The sequence below is a fragment of the Triticum urartu genome, chromosome 1A (genome assembly GCF_056163025.1).
Source record: "Triticum urartu cultivar PI428250 chromosome 1A, HENAU_Tu73, whole genome shotgun sequence".
Lineage (NCBI taxonomy): Eukaryota > Viridiplantae > Streptophyta > Magnoliopsida > Poales > Poaceae > Triticum > Triticum urartu.
Window position 1 is genome coordinate 19,105,139 of NC_141873.1, and position 23,954 is coordinate 19,129,092.

Genomic DNA, 23,954 nt, shown 5'->3' on the forward strand with positions numbered 1-23,954 from the left:
TCTTTTTTCATCGAAGATGCTGAGCTTGCCAGGAGTGTGTAAATTTATGCTCCCGACGCAATCGGTCTTGTTGGTTAAATTTATGGTGTAAGTTGAATCTCGAAAAGTACGGGCACATTATATTTTAGAACGGAGAAAGTATTTAGGAACTGATTTTGTGTTTGGCCCATGTGGCTCCGGCCCACGGTCAAACACATCCCAGCCCGGCCCATGATGGGTGGTCACCGTGGGCCAGGGGCAGAACCGTCAACCGGTGCCGACCAGCCTGCGGCCACCAAGAGCCGGGGGGGCAGAGAGAGCAGAGACAGAGAGACAGAGAGCGATAAGCAGAGGGAGCTCCTCATCCGCCTGCTCCCTCCCTATATATAATCCCCAATTTCGTCTCCCAGCATATAAAGCCTCCCGATTTCGAACCCCTCCCCCCACTCCGCTCCCCCGATCCGCACCCTCTCCCTCCTCACCGCGCTCCGCGACCTCCCGGATCTCGCCCCCAGGGCCGTCGTCGACCGGCAACCAGCGCAGGTGATTCCCCCCTCCATGGCCCCTTCGATTCCGTCCCGCAGATCGAATCGCTGCCTGCTGTGTTGCTCTGTCTCCGGGTTCTTGTTGGTCCGTCCGGGATCAGTCCTGCCCGCCGGAACGGGCCGGGACGCCGTCCCCGGGCCCTCCGCTCTGCTTTTCTAGGGTTCATTCGTTCGTTCGTCCGTCCGTTGAGCGGTGGGAGGGGGGATTCGTGGGCGGAGTCGCCCTTGGGCTTGGCGGATTCCTCGATGGATTCGGTGGGAGGAGAGATGCCGCCGGAATGGAGCGGAACGGAACCCCGCCGGAAAAAAAAAGAGATCTTTTTATTCGTCGTTCCTTGCGGGGGCGGGGGATTGACTGATCTGCATCTAGCAGAGGAACCGGCCAGATGACGCACGGGAGGGAGGGGCCATTGATTGTGGTTGATGTGTAGTAGTAGTACTAGCTTAGTGCTTGTTCGTATCGAATCATCATCAAATGGGGGATCTTTTGTTCAGAGACGATTCACAGTTTCACATGGCATGGATGAATCGGCTCTGCTTGTTGTTATAGTACTAGTCTTTACTCTGTATGTGACATGAATGGATACTTATCTAGCTTGCTGCTAATATCTGACAAAAGCGTGCTTGTTTGGCGCAGGCGAGGCGATATGGCCACCTTCGAGCTGTACAGGCGGTCCACCATTGGCATGTGCCTCACCGAGACGCTCGACGAGATGGTCTCCAGCGGCACCCTCAGCCCTGAGCTCGCCATCCAAGTGCTTGTCCAGTTCGATAAGGTGCGACCGCTGAGACGTTCTTTCTTCGGTTGCCGCCAGTCTTCCCCTTCAGATTGGGGGAACATGATTCTAGTTATCTTGTGGATGATTTGATTTATGGTATGTCTGTGTTTCTCGTGTGTGCAGTCTATGACGGACGCACTGGAAACCCAAGTGAAGAGCAAGGTTACTGTCAAGGTACGTGGTTCGGAAAAAAAAAGCTGTCATTGTTCGCGCCATTTCGGTGTTTGCCTGCTCGGTGGGCTCGTTATTACTTGCCGTATGCTGCTGTGAATTAATTTGTCGGGTTCTAAAAAGGTTATGACCTTTTGGGGTATAATAAATATTTTTGCTGTTCTAGATAGCGGTCAATCAATATCCGCACGACACGTGGTACCAGTGCTAAGTTTGCACTGCAGTTTAGCTTGTTTGTTCGCATCGCAGACCTCTGTAAAGGAAACAAACCTTAACTTTTCTTGTTTTGCTACATATATTGCTTACTTAAGATATCGTTCACAGTTTCCAAGGCCATAAGGGCGAAGATCCTGGGAAATATGTCTTGCATACGTTGTTCTGAGTTCAAGGGATGTCAGTCAATTTGGGGAAACTCTGGAATTGTGTAAAAAACCTGTTTTACTAAACAAAACCTGTTGACAACTTGACATAATCTGTGTTCATATCTAAAAAGATCTTCTTAAGCTACCACTTACTCATTGTGACCATAGTTTCGGACTTTCGGTCACCTTAATTTACATGATGTCAAACAGTACTGGTTTTTCTCAATAACCAAAGCATTAACATGGAATTTGGAAGAAAATATCCTTTTGTAGCACAAATGAATTGCAGTGGAACGCGTTGGGATTTTTTGCTTGCCTGATTGATCTTGAATAAAATGAATGAAGTTATCAACATAGTATCAAATAACTTCTGATATCTGATTGTGGTTCAAGGTTCACCGTAAAAAAACTAAACCAAACAGGATTAGCCCTTGGTGGCATCTTTTGCTAGGAAGAAAGGCGAGCACCAAACTTTGCGGAGGCTGAGCCTCGAACGCGGGTTGCCAGGCTGCGAGCACTTCAGCCGCTCTAGCTAGCCACCCGAGCAGACGCTTGGTCTTGCTCATGGTTCACTATAGCAGGTGCCATCTTTCACCATAGCAGGCGCCATTAAGGATTTCATTGATTACTAGATATGGTTCACTGATTCCAAGGCCGTAAAGGGCAAAGGTCCTGGGGAATCTGTTTGTATACGTTGTTCTGAGTTCTAGGGATGTCGCACAATCTGGGGTAACTCTGGAATTGTGTAAAAAAAGAACTTTTTGCAAAACAAAACATGTCGACATAATGCATGTTTTACAACTAAAAAAGGAGCTTCTGAAGCTGCCACTTACTCCCTCTGTAAACAAATATAAGACGTTTTAGATCACTACTTAAATATTTGTTTACAGAGGGAGTATTTCTTATTTTTCTTTTGTATCAGTCACCTCGATTTGCATGATTTCAGATACTACTGGATTTTCTCACTATCCAAGACATTAACATGCGTTGGTGATTCACAAATATCCTGCTGGATTTCCTTTATATCCAAAACATTGACATGTTGACATTAACTGTATGTTGAAAAAAAATCCTTTTACGGCACAAATGAATTGGAGTGGCACGCATTGAAATTTTTCGCTTGCCTGAAGTTGTCAACAATAGTTTTAAATGACTTTTGGTATCAGATATGATGGTTCATGATTCACCCTAAAAAAACCTCGCCCAACCAGCACCACCCCTGCGGAGGCTGAGCCTCGAACGCGGATGGGCGGGCTGCGAGCACTTTCAGCCTGCTCTAGCCAGCCACCCCAGAAGACACTCTGTCTCGTTCATGGTTCAGTTGCCAAAGGATTTCATTGACTCCTTGTGTCCACATTGTATTTGAACCTGGTAGAGAACTGATCAGAAACTTGAATCCCCTGTCTTTTTGGATTGAACAATTATTTTGTTTGCTTTCAACTACGTGTAGCACTTTTACATTTTTTTTCTGTCAAAAAGGAGTCCCCTGTCTTTTTATAGAAACCAAAGGTAATTGACCTGCAACACCTTCTGAACAAATGCCACTTGTGGCATGAAACAAAAAATATAGGCATATACAGTTTTTGTGGTACACATCATATTACTATTATCTTTGAAATTGCTAAACAGTGAGCAGACTAGGTGGTATCCGGGCATGTTGTTGGTCCCACTCCCCAGTGAGCAGACTAAACCCTATTCCCTCCTCAACTCTGTTACCACCCTGTGTGGGCCGCCCTGGCGCCCTTGCCTGCAGCTGAAACTTCTCCCTATCAACAGCCATGACTACCACCTCTGCCACGTTCCATCCACCAATATCCCACCACATAACACCCAGCTATACAAACTCCAGTTGATCTTAGCTGCTGGCTTCCTTGAATAAGTTTGCGTTCGCAAATGCCTGCAGGAAACCCTAAGATTGCGAGTAACATATATGGAGAACCAGATCAATGATATCTTTAAGTAACACCACTCAGAGCAGGCTCTGTTCCATTTTTAAATTGACCATCATGCTAATGCTACAACAAACATTGTGAATTCAGATTCGATCAGCAATCTGCATTTGATATCTTTGTTACTGGAGGCTATACAACGAGCCACCATCATCACTAACTCAATCTTGTGCCTTTGTGTGCTCATAAATGCTGCCTGTAGCCTGTTTTTTGTACTCGAAAACATCTAAAGCATATAATCACCATTTTTCTGTACGTTGCTGGGCCTAGCTAATAGATCACAGAGGGTGCAAGCATGGACTGGTTCCTGGCTTCCTGTTGCTGCTTGTGTGGCGTTCTTCTAGAGGGTTGACGGTGTGTGTATAATCTGGCATTGACCTGGATTCTTGGTTGCAACTTTACGGATGGAACCTGGCATCGATCAATCTCCTGTCAATTTGCTGAAACTGTTCCCACAAAAACAACTTGAATTTTTGTTGAAAACGTGTAGAGTTGTCCAATTGGTTCAGTAAACCCAGATACACTTCGCCGTTCTAGGAAACCTCTTTTGTTTAATTATCTCTTTTAGTTAACCGTGTGGATTGATGCGGGAGCAGAGAGATATTTCCAGCTTTTTAATACTGTCACCACAAATTGAGCTGTGGTTCAGACTTGCGTGCTTCTCATTGACATGGTCGTCACTGCATCTGCATTCCTCATGCCTGTCCGTTTCTGGGTACAAGGCCATCTGCACACCCTGTTGTCTGCTTCAGCTGTAGCTCAGACTGTGTGCTGATAACTCAATTCCGCATTGCGCTGATAATCCATCAGGTTAATGCCGTCGCTACGAAATTCAGCTCTAGTTCAGACTTTTTCTTCTCATTGCCATGATTCTCACTGCATCCAGCTTAGAGTGATAACCTTTGTCAGAATAATACTCATTCATGTTCCCTTTTTTTTTCTGTGTATATATGCAGGGCCATCTGCACACCTACAGGTTCTGCGACAACGTGTGGACATTCATCCTGACGGACGCGCAGTTCAAGAACGAGGAGACGACCGAGCAGGTGGGCAAGGTGAAGATCGTGGCCTGCGACTCCAAGCTACTCACCCAATAAGCAGCTCGCTGCTGACTCCCGGAGGCGGGGCTCATTCGATCCCCGCCTCCGCTAGAGAACACCACCACCGCCGCCGCCACCACACCACCCTCTTCATAATCCATGGGTACCTGTAGAAGGATCTCATGCGATGCGACCCTAGAGCATCGCATCGCATCGCAGCCACAGAACTTTTTCCGATCCTTGCCGTGTAATGTTGTTTCCCTGAACTTTTGATATAACTGGTGACTGGAATGAGTAAGTAGCAATCAAAACTTTGTTTGGAAATGTGATGAGACATTTAGCACATCTTGTGTGATGCCGGCGTTTTTCCCCGAACTTATGCCGGATTTTCCCAGGCTGCGATGTTATTAATATGTAGCTGGGATTTTTCTGGCCGAGAAATGCTTGTTGCTGCCAACAGCAAGCAGAAAAGCAGGCATTTTTCTTGGCAAACCTTGTTTTGTTTGCAATGCAGTTTCAGCTGGAAAAGTCAAGATGTATGTGTTCCCCTCCGTGTTGAGCTGAGCTCCAATGCCAAGCCTGCACCAGGCAGCACAGCCCTGCAAGCTAAGCTATTGTTGCAATTGGTGGCAGAGAAGAGAATCAAAGCTGAGCGCATGCACAGCTGAGCCGAATGACCGGTGACAAGAGTGAGCAGAGCTGCTCTGCTTTTTTGTGCAGGGCCAGAGCAGAGGCCAGAGGGGCTAGAGAGAGAGAGAAGGAATAATAACTGCACACATGCATGAGGTGGCTTCCACTGGCAATGGCCACCTTTCAGTTCAGTTCAGGTCTGATTGCTGCTGACCATGAAAGATACTGTAACACACACACACACACACTTGCTTCAGTCTTCACCAGGACACCACTGTTTCCCAACACAGGGGAGAAAAATCAAAGCATGCCCTCCTCCTCCCCACAGTTTACACAGTGCAAGAGGAAGCTGTGGTGTGTGATTCTTGTCTTGGCTGCTCCAACCAGCAAGCTACACATGTCCATTCATGGCAAGTTCCAACCCCCTTCCTTCCTCCCATTAAGCCATCATCATCATTGCAAAAACAAAAAGGTGCCCTTTTTGAGTGTGAGAAAGTTAGTGGCATGCAAGCTCAGCCTTGACGGCCACACACTTGCTCAGAAAACAGGGGGAGGGGAGGCAGCCAAAGCTCTCTTCCATGTGCCTGCCTGGTTTCAGCTGCTCTGCTACCAATCCACTGAGAATTCAGAGCCTTTTGAACATGCTTTTTCACAGACAGTCCAAATTACTACAAGCTGGAAAGGCCTATTGTGATTCTTGTGTTTGCTACTGCTCCAGTCAGCAACCTACACGTATCCATTCCTTTTCTTTTTCTTTTGAACACAGTTCAGACTCCAGTGTCAAAGTCTAGGATTTGAACCCTGGTGGTTAGCCACGTTTACACTCTTTAAGCCATTGTTTTTGCAACAAAAGGAAAAAATATGTGTGTTCCTTTTCAGTGTGGCAAGTGGCATTATGCAGAAGGAAAGCTCGGCCTTAATGGCTAAGCACTCACGCTCAGGTCCTAAAACCAAACACTGCACGTATGTACACACACCATTGCTTTCTTCTTCTTGGGGGTCGCTTTCCACCATGGCTTGCCTCCCAAGTTCCCTCATGAAAAAGGCCCATCCATCGATCCTCAAAAAGGAAAAACAAAAAGTCCCCTCCATCCAAAAACGCACTGATAATTATGTCAGGGTGGCCATGATGAGCAACACTCCTCTTCAGTGTTTGGTTTAATTAACGGCGCAAGTTGCATCATCCGCTTTGTTTATTCCACATGCTCCCAATCTTTGTTTGTTCCGTAGCGCCAGAGTTCCGTACGAAGGCGACGCGGCAGCATTGGATCGTCCGGAAATACTTGTCCTAAAAATAGGTAAAATGGATGTATCTATAACTAAAACAAGTCTAGACACAACCATTTTAAGGACAAGTATTTCTGGACGAAGGAAGTATTATGATATGATGATTTCCACTCAACATGGAGATATTTCTTTTGCATATAATCATGCATAATATGAAAGAAAGGGAAAAACCCCATTAGGGCCGTCGGAGACCCGAGCAATATAAGAAAACAATCGGTTTATTTTGAATATAATCAACTTTGTTATACTTTTCATACGGGTACGACGGCAGGCCAAGTTTTTTTTCCCCAAAAAGTTTCAGATATTTTCAACTTTTTTATAATTACTATTTCTCTTTTTGCATACCATGTGCATATTACACACCCAAGAGCCAAGGGGTGTTTTTTCCAAGATCCCACCGCCTTCACATTAAGTCATGTATCATCATCATCATCATTATTGCAAAAAAAGGCAAACTTTTTGGCTTGAGTGATTGCAAGTGGCATGCAGAAAGGAAGCTCAACCTTAATGGCTAAGCACTCACTCAGACCCAGACCCAGACCCAGACCCAGGTCTCAAACAAACACACTGCATGTACACATTGTTTTTCCTTTGGTGTCACTTTCCAACTTGGCTTGGCTCCCAAGTTCCCTCACAAAGGTGATTAACTATATGGCTAAACACATTGTTTTTTAGAAAGAGAAGCAAAAGGCCATCAAGACAATTAATTAACAGTTAGATCAGGAGAGAGACAAACAAACCTGGTGATGAAGAGCACTGCGGCTAGCTTTCCTGCTCCCAGTTGCACCATTTGTTTAACCGCATGCCACGTGTTCCGTACAAGGCAACGTGCCTTGGTGACAACAAAGGTCAGAAATATGCCTGCCTGCTTAATCCAAATTGTTGTCACATTAGGATAAGAGCAAGATGGATGAGACCAATAAATACCGCATTGTTTTCTAGTACCATTTTTTTGCACTGCACATGGAGATATTTTCTTGCATATAAATAATAATATACAGCAGTATATGTAAAAAACTTGAACAATTAGGACAGTTGCAATCAGGAGATCAAATGGTTCATGTTGACAGTCAAAATAATTAGCTTTCCTGGAGAGAACTAAGCATTCTGCCTCACCTAACCGATTCCTATTAAGGTGTCATTTTCGCCATCCTTTTTCTTCTCTTTGGCTTTGCTTTTGAACATGTCATCGCACGGGAAGAAAAAGAAAAGAGAAATATTCGTGTGGCCACAAAGGCGAGGAGGCGGCCACCATGGACGGACGGGCAGCCCGGTTTGTTTATATGTGATGTGATGAATGCCACATGAGGAGCTGAGAGGGAGCACCGAGGCTGCTCTGCTGACCCACCCACCCCCTCCCTGCTCTTCTCTGCCATTACTTGGCGTGTGCTGCTGCCGCTGCTGGGGTGAACAGGAGAGAGAAGAAGAAGAATAGAAGAGCAAGCAGTGAGAAGTCTGAGAGAGAGAGAGAGAGAAGAAGAGCAAGGAGGAGATGGAGGTGCAGGCTCGCCATGGCGTCCTGCCAACAGGGAGGCAGCAGCACCTCCATGGCCATGGCCAATCTCACCATCAAGCTCCCGCGGGTAGGGGTCTCTGCAAGAACTCTTGGCCATTCCGTTCTTCCCCCCTCCTCTTGGCCGACAGTTCTTGGCTCTCTCTTCTTTTTTGTTTCTCCTGTCCAGTGATCTTCCTCTGCATTTCCAATAGAAATTCCCTCTTGGGCAGCCATTGCTGGTTGATACCTCTATTTGATCGAATCTTTGGAAGGCTCTGCTTGGTTCTTGGTTCTTGTGGTGCTCTGCTCTCTCAAATTCATGCCCCCCTCCTCCTCCCCCTTTCCCCGTCTCCCCTGGTTTTACTGGCTTCCGAGGAGTGGCTTGCGCTTTGATCTCTGGGTCAAAAACTTTCTGGGAGGTTTGTTTGTGCCTCATCTATCTTCTTGTTCCATTATTAGAAGCAGGAGCAACAGAGGCAAAAAAAATTCTTGTTTTCAGGGATGCATCATGCAGGTACAGTGAAAGATCGGCTCTGCACAAGGAAAAGATTCTCAATAGTGAAATTTATTAGATATGACGGTCTTTTAACCTTTTGATTCCTGGGAACCAGTAGTAGCAAGGCCTGCAGTGTGAATCACCAGAGAGAGGGAGAGAGGGATTTGTGTGGGAAATTTGGGCTTATCTGCATATTGTCTGTGATCCAGTTGGCTCACAGCTTTTGTGACTCCCCTTCTTTCCTTTCAAACCACAAAAATGCCCTGAAAGTTCAGATAAAATTCATAAATGCAGTTGAAAAACAAAATGCAGCTGTGAACTCACTGATTTTCCCTCTTCTCAGAGGCACTGATTCCATGTCTTTTACCACTGTGTAATAAAACAAACAAATTTGCAGGAGAAGATGAGTGGTGGGAGTACTTCCCATGCCCCTTCTGCTACATTGAGGTGGAGGTCCCCTTCCTCTGTGACCACCTGCAGGAGGAGCACTGCTTCGACATGAGGAATGCTGTAAGAACAAACCATTGTGCATTTCCCAATCTGGTGATTCAGTGGCTTCCCTTGATGCAACAAAACTGCATTTCCCTTCTCTGGTGATTGAGTGGCTTCTTCTTCTTCTTCTTCCAGGTGTGCCCGATCTGCGCCGACAACCTCGGGGCCGACACGACGGGGCATTTCAGGGAACGGCACTCACAGCAACTCAAGGTACAGTGAAATTTCCATCTTCACTGCCAGTAATGTCACAACAACAGGCATTGCATTTTGCAAACCACATTGCAGCTCACTGTCAATGCCATTTTGATCACAGATGAGGAAGTCGTCTTCTTCCAGAGCAGGGGCAGCAGGTTCTGACCAGGAGGCATATGAAGAGGACGACTCCTACTTTGAAGAATCATCGTACATCATGGGCCAGCCGGTTCCTGATGATCATTCTCCTGACCCTCTGCTCTCCCAGTTCATCTGCACCGTCGAGCCTCCGGTCATCGATCCAGAGCCAAGCAAGGCCGAGGAGGTTGATCATGCTGCACCTTCCTCAGAAGATCAGAGGTATGGTTAGTGCAGATACTGTTGAAGGTTGGCAGTGAAAGATGGTCCTGAACCTGAACAATGGTGTCTTACTTACTACTTCAAATGCTCTGCTTCCTTCTTGCTTGCAGGCTGAATCAGGTTGTGATGGACGATGCGTCGAAGAAGGACCTCGAGGAGCGGTTGCGGAGAGTCGAGTTTGTGAAGCAGATGCTGATGACGACGATAGCTTGGGACTGATTATCCAGGGCTGGTTATAGCACTTGACTAGCTAGGATTGCTCAGGATCTTGGAAGTGTGCCATTTTTGTTGGGATTGACCCTTTGGTACATGTATACCTGCAACCTTGGATACCTGAATTGACCAATCTTGATCCTTTAAGCTAAGCTTTTGTTATCATCATGTCTCTTTCCAGGAGAAACCAGTTGGACTCTTCTTTACATAATTGACAGACACTCACCCTTTTGCATTGAAAGTACACGCATAATGAAAGAACATAAACTTTCTCAGCAAAGAAGAAACATCCAGCAATTACATTGTACAAGCAAAAATGGCAGGTAGAATCGCACCATATTTGATAAAAAATAATGCATCAGACATCAAAATTTGCGGCGCAAGAGCTACATCACGAGTGGATTCATTACAATTTTGCCAAACATAGGGCTGTCCGTTCATTATAGTTTTGCAAATGATAGAACTGCGACAGCCATACATCGTTCAGGGTTAACAAATGAATTCCTTGATTACAAGGAGACATAAGAAGTCAGATTGCAGATTCTAGCAGACCATACCACTGTATCAGCGGCTTGCACCACGACCTTGCTGGAAATAGCTGCTCTCGATCGCAATCTTCCAAAGGGCATGGCCAATTCTCATAAGTATCCCTTGGTGATTTGTTCTTGCAGTTCGTCAAAGTTCCAAGCGTCATTGACCGAATAGTCACCTGTGAAGCAGACATAAAATTCAATGGCATAAAAGTATTTTCATTTTCCAAGCCAAAGAGACTTATGTGCCTGAAAACACATATGTATATGAGATCTCTATGTATATAATGCTCATATATATATACTACTCTACTCCCTCTGTCCCATAATATAAGAGCGTTTTTGACACTACACTAGTGTCAAAAACGCTCTTATATTATGGGACGGAGGGAGTAGTAAAAAACACAGGATGTATATAATGCTCATATAGAACATACCAATTGAGTCCCTCCGAAGAGCGGTTAAATGAGCACAGCTGCAGGAAATGCATACATTAGATTTAGACATCGCAAAGTATCAGCATACAAGAGGTGGAGATATCCAAGGGCAGTAACCCATGACAAGTAGAACAACATGATTCTTCTCAGACCACAATGAAAAGATAAAAGTGAAGCATTAAATGCTCCCAGAAAAATAACATAAAAGACACTTTTGTGATACTATAGCCGACAGAATCAGTACCAGAAGCTAGTCAACTATGGTACAATAGTTAAATTCAAAAAACGAATCCCCCAGTTCAATCAAATGCAAATACTTGTTGCACATGAAATTCGATCACTCACTGGGGAGAATGCAAGTTGCTGAACTAATAAGGATATAACAAGCTAACATGGTATTTGCACAAACACACTTGTAACACAATCTTCTTTTTGGGAACCCAAGAAATAAATATGAAGGTAATTATGGCCTTTTATTCAGTTAAATCACGCCGCACATAGAGGAATATATGCAAAAAAAAAAGTTCTACTACAAGAATATTAAAGCAGACCTTCGAAGCGCTTTCCCCAAGTCTGCGCAGAGGGACCGAATGTATGTTCCTTTCGAGCAAGTAACTCGGAATATCAAATTTTGCCTGTAGATATGCAAATAAAATTTATCTTCAAGGAGATTCAAACATGGCATGAGAGTATGAGACGCGTAAGTATGGATCTGTATTGTCCACTTGGAATTTGAAGGTCGGAAAAGGGAGGAATAAGGAAGAATACCTGTCTTCTAAACTGCGCTCGATATCAAACTTGTATATTGATATACGTCTTGGTGAAAGCTCTACCGATTCACCCCTCCTAGCTTTGTCATACATTTTTTCTCCACCAACCTGATGGCGATGATCAATTGCAAACACACAAGTTATGAACCTATTGTAGCGTGGTTGGTTGATCAACGGTGAGTAATAGGCAGGAAAAACCCATGTGCCAATACACTGAAGACATAACAATTAAAAATTATACTTGTTTAAACATCATAGTCTACTATTATTCTATATATAATGTTAATGGATTGTTTAGCATCCTCTTGCTTGGCCAAGAACGGAATATACTGGTAATTCTACATTTCTGTGCAAGATAATGTAATCTCAAGTGTGCAGCCAAGGATCAGAAACCATGCCCAATTACAACTTCATGTCATTATTTACAGCAGCTACAGTATGATAGGGCGGCTAGGGTAAAACAAAATGCATCATATCTTTCAATGCCCTTCTTTTTTTTTTCATAAATATATACGAACGGTGTGTAGACTGTTATGCAAAAGATGCGTGAGGCATGTTGTGCAGACCATCCAAGTCTCAAAGGCACTCATTCATACATAACAAGAAGTTATAAAGTCCAGCACTAGCAACCGAATGACATAAACTACAAGGAGTAACAATGGCTTCAGTATACAAGGATATAGTGTACCTTAATGGCAGAAAACATCGGAGGAACTTGCCATATTTCACCCATGAATGATGCTGCTGCCTTTCTAATATCTTCATCTTTGATGTGTTCCCATGATTCCCTCTGAATAACCTGGTCACAAATGGATGGTTAGGCATTGGGAACGTATCTAGTGCACCAAAGCAATTGGTGCTACCGGTGCACCGGTCGTCCGTTGCACATTAAAAAATGTTCAAAAAATTCCAGAAAAAAATTAGTGCATTGAGACAACATGAATGTACGTTGTCACAAAAATTTAAATCATCATTCGTAACAATGCTCAAGATATAAAAATGACAAATTTGACGTCAATGTGCTAATGGGCCAAAACTGAAGCCCAACTTGTGTTATGTACTATTCAGTGTCAAATTTGTTATTTTTGTATCTCGAGCAGTGTTTTGAATGATGATTTAAATTTTTGTGACAACGTACATTCATGTTGTCTCAATGCACTAATTTTTTTCTGGAATTTTTTGAATATTTTTTAATGTGCAACGGACGACCGGTGCACCGGTAGCACCAATTGCTTTGGTGCACCAGATACATCCCCGGTTAGGCATAATATAAACTAGATGGCACGTGATTTAAATCAAGTCAGTGTGAACATTAACAGTTTTCATTAGGTAGCTAGGATTGAGTGACAAAGAACAAATGGATGCAATATATTGTCCTCGAATAAAAGGTGAGATCGAATAAATCAGAATTTAAGATCTTAATGGTAACATATCAGGTGCAAATCTTCAGGACCCAATAGTATAACCTGGCTTTATTTAGCACCAAGTAAACATGAAAATTAATGCAATTTATTATGTAGTCTCTGAAGTGTTATAGCACTCTTTAAAATATCAGCACGAAATTCAAAATGTGTTAAAAGAAACAAAGGAAAGACAAGTTCAGTGTGAATAGTAACAGTGTCCCCTTTCCTTCTGATTGGTCATCTGTCACAATTTTCACATTATTTTTACTAACAGAAAATGAATTTGAACTTCAAGATTTACATGTAGAGTAAGTTCAGAAGTACATGTTTACTTTTTATGGCATTATTCATGTTGATTTGGTGCCCCAACCAACCAAGTGCTATGAATACACCTAGGGTGGACCTCAAACCTCGTATGCGCTGGTCTTAAACACACTGATTTCTGTGACATTGTATATAGCAAAAGGATAGGATTAAAATCATCACAGTTCAGAGGATAATACAAATTCGTATAGAGTTAAACTACACTAACTGAGAATGAGATATTGGTACTATCAGTCAACAAGGTAATCACTAATCAGGTTTTTTTTCAGGATAGCATATCTACATTCCAGTTTGGTGGCAACATTGAATAATCCATAGGTGGTAGCATAACTAATTGTGAATCTAATAAGTTGGTATTCCATTATACTTCCTCATATGATTCATATCATATAAGTCAAAAGTAGAACCATTTGATAGTTCCCATAATAGAAGAATGCTCAGTAGATCATTGGAAAGATATTAAGATATATACTGGTGAATCTGCATCCCAGGTTGATGTTGCTTCTCCAAGCCGGAAAACACCACTATAGCCTTTAACCATGCCTTGATATCTTCAAATCACGAAAACATTGAGTCAGGAAGTAGGCTTTAAGTTAACAAAATGCTAGTGCAGGAAAGACAACACGATGTCATCAGTCCAGTTCAGAATGCACATGATATTATTCCAAGTCATAACAATATAGAATAACTTGAAACTGAAATGTGATAATTGAAAGGAAGATTGTTCCAGTAACAATGACAGTTTCCCTGAAAAGAGAAAAGAAAGCACCTATCAACAACTTTGGTTGCTTTGCCCACACAAACAATCAACAATCCAGTGGCCATAGGATCCAGAGTACCAGCATGGCCAACCTGCAACCAAAGCTACCATAAACATGTGGGGGGGAGCAAAAACCACATTAACAACACACCATGAAAACTGTGAAGTCACCTTTTGCACTTTCACCAACCGCCGTAGTTTTCCACAAACAGTAAATGAGGTCCACCCTGAATTCCGTTAAAAAAAGAGTCCATTTTGAGTTAGTAGAAAGACAAATTCAGCATCATTGCCAATGGCATTTCTTTTACTAATTATACATGACTTCAAGAAAACTGGCCAAATAAAAGGTGCTGCTACGGTAACAGGATATTGTAATGTATGTACTCACATAAACAAATCAGTAATTCAAAATACCAAATCTAAACTACATAAAGCATGAACTCTAGATCAGGACCTTATTATGGAGAAGTTTGTGAACCTGCAATGGTACATACACATCTGAATTCAAATGTACCACAACCATCTAACCCACCCATTCTGCAAGATGGCCACCAATTCTAAAAAAGGGCTGCAAGTAAGCATTTACACACATTGCATCTAAATAAAAGGTGAATTGGTGGTATGCTTCTCATCTATGGGTTGCTAATTAGCATCAGCACATTACACAACCAATACATTGCCATGAGACTTAGAGCATTCATCAATGTGGAAGAGGACACATCACCTTTGGGCTTGTCGATGAGCACGACGGTCCCTGTCGGCCCGTCCCACCGAGGCGGCAGCTCCGTCCTCGTGCTCGCGAGATGCGGCCGCGGCCAGTCTTCTTCCTCCCTCTCCGCATCCCGCTTCACCTGCCTGGGCGCCCCTCCCAACACCGCCTTCTTCTTCGCCGCTGTCGAAGCGTCGTCAGCCTTCCCCTCCCCTGGCCCTTTCTTCAGGGCCCTGAAGAACTCCTCCACCTTCCTCTCCAGCACCTCCCCCTTGTCCGCCCCCTCCTTCTTCCCGACCTCCCCGCCCTCCTTCTTCTCCTCCTCGAAGAAGACGAGGCCCTTGTCAGCGTCGGAGGGCGGCTGGGCGGGGGCGGCGGCGTCGGCGGCGACGAAGGCGTTGTCGAGGGACTGCTCCGGGAAGTACTTCTTCTCGAGGCGGTAGAGCATGCGGTAGTGCTTGTCCTTCTCCCAGGGCATGGCGAAGGCGTCGTGGAAGTAGAGCGCCTCCTCGCGCGCGTGCAGCCGCGGGAAGTCCACCACCTCCGGCCGCAGCTCCACCATCTCCGACGTGGTCGTCGGCTTGGTGCCCGTCGTGGCGTCCGGGTCCGGGAGCTGCCGGCTGCGGCGCTTCCGGAGGTACTTCCGCTGCGCGCGGTCGAGAGCGGGTTGCTGCTGCCCGTCGGCGCCCTCCGCGTCGGGCGGCGGGGGGCGGGGGGCGGCGGCGTCGGCGTCGGAGGGGGTGGATTTGGGGGTTTTCACGGGGCGGTGGACGAGGAGGTCGTAGTAGAGAGGGTAGGGGGTGGCGGTGAGGGAGAGGAACCGGCGGGGGAGGCGAGGCGCCGGCGAGAGGAGCAGCGCCGCCGCCGTGGCCACTGCCGGTCGGCCGCTGCGAAGCATCTCGCCGTCACTCCCCCCTCTCTCGTGCGGCTGCGCGACGGCGTTATCGCCGAGACCTTCTTTCTGGGCTCGTCCGTTCGATCTTGAATGGACGGTCCAGATGGACGTTTGTAGAGCAGACAGAAAGAGCCTCTTCAATTTTTTTTTAAAAATCAAGAGCCTCTTCAAATTGAAGGGTTTAAATAGTTTGATTCACTAGGGTTTTCCAATATTACCACTCCCTTGGTCGAGAAATATTTGTTGGAGAAATGGTTATATCTAGACATATTTTAGTTTTAGATACATCTGTTTTTACCCATTTATGTCACAAGTAATTTCGGACGGAGGGAGTATTTGTGTATATGCAGGTTGATGTAGAGTTAAGCATGCTAGTTTACAACGTCGATAAAAACGAGTGAAGATCAATTGAAGTACAAATTCCACTCATAGTAATTTCAATACTTTTACAGCCGAGCGAAGATCTTATTATGATTCCCGTAAGTAAGGGAACATACTACAATTAGCATTATATTTAAGCACAAGATAAATTATGAGTTCATCTACAATGTTTGATACTAGTGACGCGACCAACTTAGTTTATATCCACACCATTGATTGTTCACCAGGAAATGAAAAATTGTATGTCTACAAATTGTTATATTTGTTGGGATTGCATCGATTGTATTGACAATTGAATCAGTATTGGTAGTTACTACAAATACCAAGAATAAAGTATCTTAATAAGCGTAAACCCTACAACCTTAGAATTTTCGCATTCTTACAATATATGAATATAAAGCAATAATTCAACACGGTGATGTGAATATGTTGTATGATGCGAATTTTTGTCATTCCGCCATGACTCCAAGCTCTTGACGAACCACCACACACACAACAACAACAACAACAACAACAACAACAACAACAACAACAACAAATCTGCCCCATAACAACATAGCTTTTCGACAAAAAAAATTCGATTTTTTTTTGCGTGAAAAAACGTGTTTTCTTTCTTTCCCTTTCGCGAGAGTCACGGTTTTGCTTTTGCGAGAGTCACGACCGTGCCTCTCGAAAACAAAAACAAACGCGTTTTCTGTTTTTTTTCCTTTTGCGAGAGTCACGGTTTTGCTTCCGTGAGAGACACGGTTTTGTTTTCGCGAGTTACGGCCGTGCCTCTCGGAAGGGGAAAAAACGCGTTTTCTGTTTTTTATTCCTTTCGCGAGTCAAGTTTTTGCTTCCGCGAGAGGCACGGTTGTGCTTTCGCGAGAGTCACGGCCGTCCCTCTCGGAGACGAAAAAAATGCGTTTTCTGTTTTTTTCCTTTCGCGAGAGTCACGATTTTGCTTTAGCGAGAGGCATGGTTGTGCTTTCGCGATGTGACTCTTGAAAAGAAAAAAACACGTTTTCTGTTGTTTTTTTTATTTCGTGAAAGTCACGGTTTTGTTTCCGCGAGAGGCACGGGTGTGTTTTCGCGAGAGTCACGGCCATGCCTCTCGAAAACAAAAAAAAACGTGTTTTTTATTTTTTTTTCCTTTTGCGAGTCATGATTTTGCTTTCGCGAGAGGCACGGGTGTGCTTTCGCAAGAGTCACGGTCGTGCCTCTTTCGGAAAGGAAAAAAAGCCGTGCTCCCGGTTCGGTTTTTTCGTCCGTTTTTTTTGTGAAAAAAAGTTTATCAAAACCTATCAACATGGGATCTAGTTTTAAAAATCTCGACGTGAGAACGGTGAAAACGGTTTGAGATTTGGACGCACGGTTTGAGAGATAAAACATTTTGAATAAACGGATCTATGAAAAAAAGAAAAAACTTCCGGGTTGCGACAAGTGGCGCGCTGCATATACACCACTTATCACAACCTAGAGAGTTGGAATGATCTTTGCAATGAGTACTCCTTAACTAGTGATTTCGTCAAGAATCGCCCATACCAATTCTTAATAGAAATCACATACGGGTGACGTCTATCGGGCTGCCTCGTTAGCACGGTTGCTTTGCTCACTACTATGCTCTCTTCTTCTTCTTTTGTGTATTTTTATTTTTTTCTTTGTGTTTTTTGACCGGCTTATTTCGTTTTTTCTTTTTTATTCATTTTACTTGCTTTTCTTTCTTTTCTTCTTAGGTTTATTCTTTCTTTTCTTCTTATACTTTGGTTCATTTGTTGTTTCTTGTTTTTCTTTGTTTTCTTCCATTTTTTTTTTGCTTTTTCTTGTTTCTTTGTTAGTTTTGTATCAGTTTTCCTTCTTTCGAACACATATCTACTTTTTCTCAGCACACAATGTACATATTTAGAGCACACGTGAAACATTCTTTCGATCACTCGCTGTACCTTTTTCAAATACATGATATATATTTTTGAAAATACATATTTCAAACTCTTTTTCAATATATGGTAACATTTTTTCCAAATACGTGTTGTACATTATTTTAGCGGTAATAACTGGTTTAACAACTACGCTATTTAAAAAAATTGTGTAACTGCTTGTGAAAATATCAGGGACATTTTTTAGAAACACACGAATATTTTCTTAAAATGTCACGATACATTTTATGGAATGAACATTTTGTAACCTACATGAACATTTTTTTTACATTTGTATATACCTGCTCCTCCTCATAATATAAGATCACATTTTTTTTTGAATTGTTTGGATTGCTTTTTTGTAACCTACATGAACATTTTGTAACCTACATGGACGCAGCTTCCCATGTTTCAAAAGAAGTATACCTTTTTTACATGTGTCACGTGGCTATAAGATCACATATTTGTTGTACTACTAATATCTTATATTATGGGACGGACGGAGTAACATGTTTTATAATGTGATGAACATTTTTTTGAAACATGGGAATATTTCCATCAAATGTGACGTACATCCTTTTATTGACACGGATCATTTTCTTAGATAACGCAAATATATATTTTTACATTGTATACATACTTTTCTAGAAATAATATTTTTTGATTGTCACGGACATTTTTCCGACAGTTATCAACCATTTTTGATAATTGTGCTAACAAATTTTCACACTGTGTTTTTTTCAAATTCATGTTTTTAAAATATATGCATTTAATTCAAAATATAAATAAAGTAAAAAAAGAGGACAAAAAAAAAAGAATTTCGTGTGACATCAGAAGACGAGCCACGTCCTACTGGGCCTTGCGCCAATAAGCTGCACATAATCTCACCCCTTTCGCATGGGCTGTGGTTGAAACATTGCTCCGCTCATCATCGAGCCCAACAGTAAAAAATCACAATAAGAAACAACTTATCAGAGCCAGGTTTCGATCCTGGGACCTGTGGGTTATGGGCCCACCACGCTTCCGCTGCGCCACTCTGATTTTCTTGCTTGGTTTGCGACGCCTTGCCACATATACACAGGTAATCAGTTAGGAAGCAACCACCGTGCATACAATCCAACCTTGTTAGTCCCAACTGAGGCAGGCAACGGGAAGTTTCCAAGGAAAGAAAATCATCCTCTTCTCACCACCAAAAGGAGTTTGTGAGTACAGTTGGTTGAGTCATCTTCTGTTGATTGGATGCTGCTGTCTCCCTGTTTTATATTCTACAAATACAACTAATCAAGCTGCATTCCTACACTATGGAATCTGATCAAACATGTATTTTCTTAGTCTTGCTGATCTTGGTTAATTTGTAATAGCTAGACCATCATGTTTGAGGGACCATCCCAAGGGTTTGACTCCGAAGAGCGTTGCAACATGCCATGTAGCTTGGAAAACATACTAACAAGGGTTAAAATGCAAACAAAAACGTCAGCAAGCAAGCAGGCAAGCAGGGACTCTGGACTCTGGACAGTGGCTCTTATGATATTGTTGTCCTACTTAATTCTGCCCGTCCACGGACACCACCAACACCAAAACGGTACGGACAAAACGAGGCGCAAATTTGTTTAGAATAGAAAATGTACGATGGCTGATGCTCTCCCTATAAATACACCACATGGTGCAACATGCCGCTTAGATAAGCATCTTAGGTAGCTAGCTATCGTCTTCCGTCGGTGCTCGATCACCAGCTAGCTAGCTCCCAAGATGAGCAAGTCGTCGTGGCCGGAGCTGGTGCGCGTCCTGGCGACGCTGGCGGCGACGCAGATCGCGCACGACCGGCCCGACGTCGCCGTCGAGGTGCTCCCGCCCGGCGCGCCGCTGATGCCCGACTACAACGCCGAGCGCGTCCGCGTCTTCATCAACCTCGGCGGCACCGTCGACAAGACCCCCGTCATCGGCTAGCGTCCCGCCCCGCGAATGGCACGTCGTCCCTGTGTCCCGGCACGGCACCAGCGCTGCTGCGACTACTGTACAACAGTGTAACGGAAGAATAAAGTGATTGCGCTACGTGATTTCTATGAAAACTAGCTAAACTATTCGTGGGTCGTTACGGAGTAACAAAATGATTTATGTGTACCACAACGTGAGTTACGAGGGCTCCTTGTGAAAACCTAGCCGCCGCCAACACCTCCGCATCCACCATAGATCGGTTCCTCATCCCCTCAATGCCGGCATCAGGAGGGACGGGGAACCCGTCTATGTGTGGAGTTCTCAATAAAAGTAGTGTTTGGGTTAGGGTTTTGGTAGCCGTCTTGTCCCTCTTTGAAGATGGCATCGTCTAAAAAAGGTAATCTTTGGCCCTTCGATTGACGATCAGATCTCCTTCTCGACGTCAATGCTGGTGTTGGAAGATTAAATTTTTCTAGGTATGGTCCTTTAGATCTTACTTCGCCCGATCGATTTTGGGTAATTTCTCATCGTCGCTGCGACGGTTCCTACGTCCTCGACAATGGCGATTCATACTCTCAGCTCCCAGTGATGTCGACCTAGCTGTTCAGTTGTTTTTTTTCCTGGAATACCGGTGTTGGTACCCTTGCCGATGTTGGTCGATTACTGTAATGGTTACGTACGTGCAACGTAGCCTTTGGCATTGCGGCTCAAACTAAAATTATGGAAGAATCCTCGCTGGTATTTACAGAACTATGGTTTGATATCTTTGTTATTTTCCTACGACTACCTTCAGAAAAGCACAAGATTGTGTCACGAAAGAAGAAAGAGTTTGGAGATCTCGAATAGTGGCTCGTTTCTTTTAGACTTTATATTGTAATCACAGGAGTCAGCTCTTGTATCTCTACGTTGTACTATTTATTCGCTACTATAAATATTTCATGGTATTTATTATGAAAAAACAAATTATTCATGTGTTCCACAAAATAAGTAAATTAGTTTGTTTTGTGACCAAACATGTGCCTCATGTGAAAACAAACAACCTACTAGAGTTCCTCCTACAGCCGCCGCTGCCGTCGTCGATAACCCTTGACTTCGGGTGCCTTCCGGCGCCACCGAAGTGGGGGGGGGGGGGATCTGGTTTGGGTTGTCTCTGTATTCTTTGGTTGCCCAGTTAGGGTTTAAATTGAAGTGTTCGGTTGTAGTGTGAGAAGATGTTGTTTGTCGCGGGCGGAGGGCAGGTGGAGTTTCAGTTAGGGTTAGATATTGGGCCTCGTTTTTGTCTTTGTGTTTGTCTAGGTTATCAATGTCATTGTAGCGTCCATGGACAAACACTATAGAGATCTAGCTACCTTCGTTAGTCTCTGCATAATATCAAGCATAAAATGCCACCTTCATAGAACCTACACACGGGAACATGTAGGCCATGTGGATGTAACGATTGGTATCACAACACAAGTTATGAAAGAATCTACAACTACAATAAATATATATATACAACAACTCCTATGAGTGTGAACTGAGGCTAGTTCAGATGATTTAGGTTATTTATGGTGGAGTCATCCCACCAAGCTTCAAGTCCTTTGTCATGTCCCCGTCGACTACAGAGGCGTCTGTGGTGACTTTGCGTCTGCGTCTGTACCGTGGTAAGAAAACAACTCCAAAGAGTTAAGTTTAACTAAAAGATACAACAAGGTTCGCTCACTGCTTCAGTTTCTTCTTCTTTTTCGTTTTTTTCCTTTGTGTGTATTTTTGTTTTTTGACCGGCTTTCTTTGTTTTTTCCTTTTTCTTCATTTTACTTGCTACTCTTTATTATCTTTTTTTCTTGTTATACTTTGGTTTTATTTGTACTTTCTTGTCTTCCTTTGTCATCTTTTTTTTTGATTTTCCTTTTATTTCTTTGCCAGTGTGTACCGCTTTTCTTTTCTTTCAACACATATCTACTTTTTTCGCAGTACAAAATGTACTTTTTTATAGCACACATGATTTTTTTAATACATGCTGGACCTTTTGAAATACATGATGCATATTTTTTAAAAATGCATGTTTAAAAAAATTAAATACATGGTAACATTTTTTCCAAATACACGGTATACATTTTTTAATGGCAATAACCTCTTTTTAAACTACATGGACATTTTTTTAGTTGCATAATGTTTTGTGAAAATTTTACAGATATTTTTTGGAAACACGTGAATATTTTCTTAAAATGTCACAATACTTTTGTTTAATAGAAAAAATATTTTTAACATACGTGATGTCTGAGTATATTGGTTGTAACATCGGATGAGGATTTGTGGCTCTCGGGTGCCACACAACTCTATATGAATATTAAATTAAAGCAAATACCAGGATTTTTTTTAAAGAAACCTGAAATTTGAGATATCAAACATGGGTGCCCATTATACTCCCATGTTTAGTTTCGAGAAGAGTGGGAGCCCAGATATTCTCGATAAAAAAAATCAAAGAATTCCGTGTAGAAAAACCTATTTGGATGGATCATATGTTGGGCAATATTTTCTTCTCCACGGATACCAAGGGCATCCATTCCTCACGTAACTAAATGCGGGAGTAGAATGGGCACCCAGGTTCGAAATCCCAAAATTTCAGTCTTTTATGAATTTCCTGATATTTTTAAAATTTTATTATTCATATAGGGATGTGTGGCACCTGAGAGACAAATCCATGATTTTTATTTCATTCAAATTCATGATTTTGTTTCCAAATTTATGAACAATTTTCCAAATTCGTGAACATTTTTTCAAAATCATTACCAATTTTCAAATTTGTGAACAATTTTTCAATTTCAAGAACTTAAAAAAACCATGATTTTTTCCAAATCTGTGATTTATTTGTAATTTTGTGTACTTATTAAAATCCACTAATATTTTATTTAAATTCATAAGCCTTTTTTGGATCCTGGTTTTTCTTCCAAAAGTCTATGGTCGACCAGTCATCGGTCGACCGATCATCCATTGAACGAGCGAATGAATACGAGCACCTAAATGAGGCCTTGAATCACCTGTGAATGAAGCACATTGCTTGATAGGCCGGCCCACGCCAGTGTGCATGTGAGCGCCAGTTGACCAGCGGGAGCGTCAATCACTGTACAGCCGTCCATCGCCCGTATTCGATTCCTAATAGAAATTGCCTAGGGGCGATGCCTAGCAGGCCGCCTCGTTAGCATAGTTGCTTAGCTGCCGCTCGTGTCGCAGGTTGGTTCACTCACTACTCTGGTTTTCTTCTTTTTTGTTCCTTTTTATTTTTTCCTTTGTGTTTTTTACCGGCTGTCTTTGTTTTCTTTTTTCTTCATTTTACTTGCTTTTCTTTGTTTAGTTTTCCTCTTGGGGGTTTTCAATTTTCTTTCTTTTCTTGTTATACATTTGTTCTGTTTGTTCTTGTTTTCCTTCATTTTTCTCCATTTTTTGCTTTCTTTTGTATCTTTGTTGGTTGGTATCACTTTTCTTTCTTTTGGACACATATATACTTTTTTCTCGGTACACAATGTACATTTTAGAGCACACGGGAAACATTTTTCTGATACACGTTGTACCTTTTTAAATACATGATGTACATTAAAAAGTACATGTTATGAACATTTTCTACATGCACGGTAAAATACATGTTGTGCATATTTAATGGCAACAACCATTTTTTAAACTAGGAAACATTTTTCTAAATTTTATAATTTTTTTGTGAAAATTTCACAGGCATCTCAAAATTTCAGTTTTTTTTAAATTTCATGATATTTTTTAAATTTTAATATTCATATAGGGTTGTGTGGCACCCAGGAGCCACATATCCATGATTGTTTTTAAAAATCATGATTTTTTGCAAATTTATGAACAATTTTCCAAATTCGTGAACTATTTTTTCAAAATCATTAACAATTTTAAAATGCATGAACATTTTTTCAAGTTTATG

At 42.8% G+C, this 23,954-nt stretch overlaps 3 protein-coding genes across 4 annotated transcripts; 2 read left to right on the forward strand and 1 right to left on the reverse strand.

Annotated features, from left to right (window-relative positions):
- The first annotated feature begins 287 nt into the window (after positions 1-287).
- LOC125528465 (transcription initiation factor IIA gamma chain / TFIIA-gamma (TFIIA-S)) lies at positions 288-5,168 on the forward strand. The gene is made up of 4 exons (XM_048692937.2): positions 288-522; positions 1,162-1,300; positions 1,427-1,477; positions 4,742-5,168. Exons 2-4 carry the CDS (start codon positions 1,172-1,174, stop codon positions 4,880-4,882), a joined length of 321 nt encoding a protein of 106 aa, XP_048548894.1. The 5' UTR covers positions 288-522; positions 1,162-1,171; the 3' UTR covers positions 4,883-5,168.
- A 2,879-nt stretch (positions 5,169-8,047) lies between these two features.
- LOC125528464 (protein DEHYDRATION-INDUCED 19 homolog 6) lies at positions 8,048-10,161 on the forward strand. 2 transcript variants are annotated; one of them, XM_048692936.2, is made up of 5 exons: positions 8,048-8,325; positions 9,131-9,243; positions 9,361-9,438; positions 9,542-9,780; positions 9,891-10,161. In XM_048692936.2, the coding sequence occupies exons 1-5, from the start codon at positions 8,235-8,237 to the stop codon at positions 9,997-9,999; spliced, it is 630 nt and encodes a 209-aa protein (XP_048548893.2). In that variant the 5' UTR covers positions 8,048-8,234; the 3' UTR covers positions 10,000-10,161. The 2 variants fall into 2 exon arrangements, with proteins under 2 accessions (XP_048548893.2, XP_087400646.1); XM_087544520.1 differs by lacking the exon at positions 8,048-8,325 and adding an exon at positions 8,470-8,751.
- Positions 10,162-10,310: 149 nt separating this feature from the next.
- LOC125528463 (Pseudouridine synthase family protein) lies at positions 10,311-15,893 on the reverse strand. Its single transcript, XM_087544514.1, has 9 exons — positions 14,942-15,893; positions 14,389-14,444; positions 14,227-14,309; positions 13,930-14,008; positions 12,419-12,529; positions 11,729-11,838; positions 11,512-11,595; positions 10,961-10,998; positions 10,311-10,702 (listed from the first exon to the last, which is right to left on the reverse strand). The coding sequence occupies exons 1-9, from the start codon at positions 15,822-15,824 to the stop codon at positions 10,632-10,634; spliced, it is 1,515 nt and encodes a 504-aa protein (XP_087400640.1). The 5' UTR covers positions 15,825-15,893; the 3' UTR covers positions 10,311-10,631.
- Between the last annotated feature and the right edge of the window lie 8,061 nt (positions 15,894-23,954).

Excerpts from the sequence above, each read along its gene's own strand:
- LOC125528465 (XM_048692937.2), top strand. The coding sequence starts at position 1,172 with ATGGCCACCTTCGAGCTGTACAGGCGGTCCACCATTGGCATGTGCCTC. Across the intron at positions 1,301-1,426 it reads TGCTTGTCCAGTTCGATAAG|TCTATGACGGACGCACTGGA; the intron begins GTGCGACCGCTG and ends TCGTGTGTGCAG. Across the intron at positions 1,478-4,741 it reads AGAGCAAGGTTACTGTCAAG|GGCCATCTGCACACCTACAG; the intron begins GTACGTGGTTCG and ends GTATATATGCAG.
- LOC125528464 (XM_048692936.2), top strand. The coding sequence starts at position 8,235 with ATGGAGGTGCAGGCTCGCCATGGCGTCCTGCCAACAGGGAGGCAGCAG. Across the intron at positions 9,439-9,541 it reads GGCACTCACAGCAACTCAAG|ATGAGGAAGTCGTCTTCTTC; the intron begins GTACAGTGAAAT and ends TTTTGATCACAG. Across the intron at positions 9,781-9,890 it reads CCTTCCTCAGAAGATCAGAG|GCTGAATCAGGTTGTGATGG; the intron begins GTATGGTTAGTG and ends TCTTGCTTGCAG.
- LOC125528463 (XM_087544514.1), bottom strand. The coding sequence starts at position 15,824 with ATGCTTCGCAGCGGCCGACCGGCAGTGGCCACGGCGGCGGCGCTGCTC. Across the intron at positions 11,596-11,728 it reads GAGCGCAGTTTAGAAGACAG|GCAAAATTTGATATTCCGAG; the intron begins GTATTCTTCCTT and ends GCATATCTACAG. Across the intron at positions 10,703-10,960 it reads TCTTCGGAGGGACTCAATTG|GTGACTATTCGGTCAATGAC; the intron begins GTATGTTCTATA and ends TCTGCTTCACAG.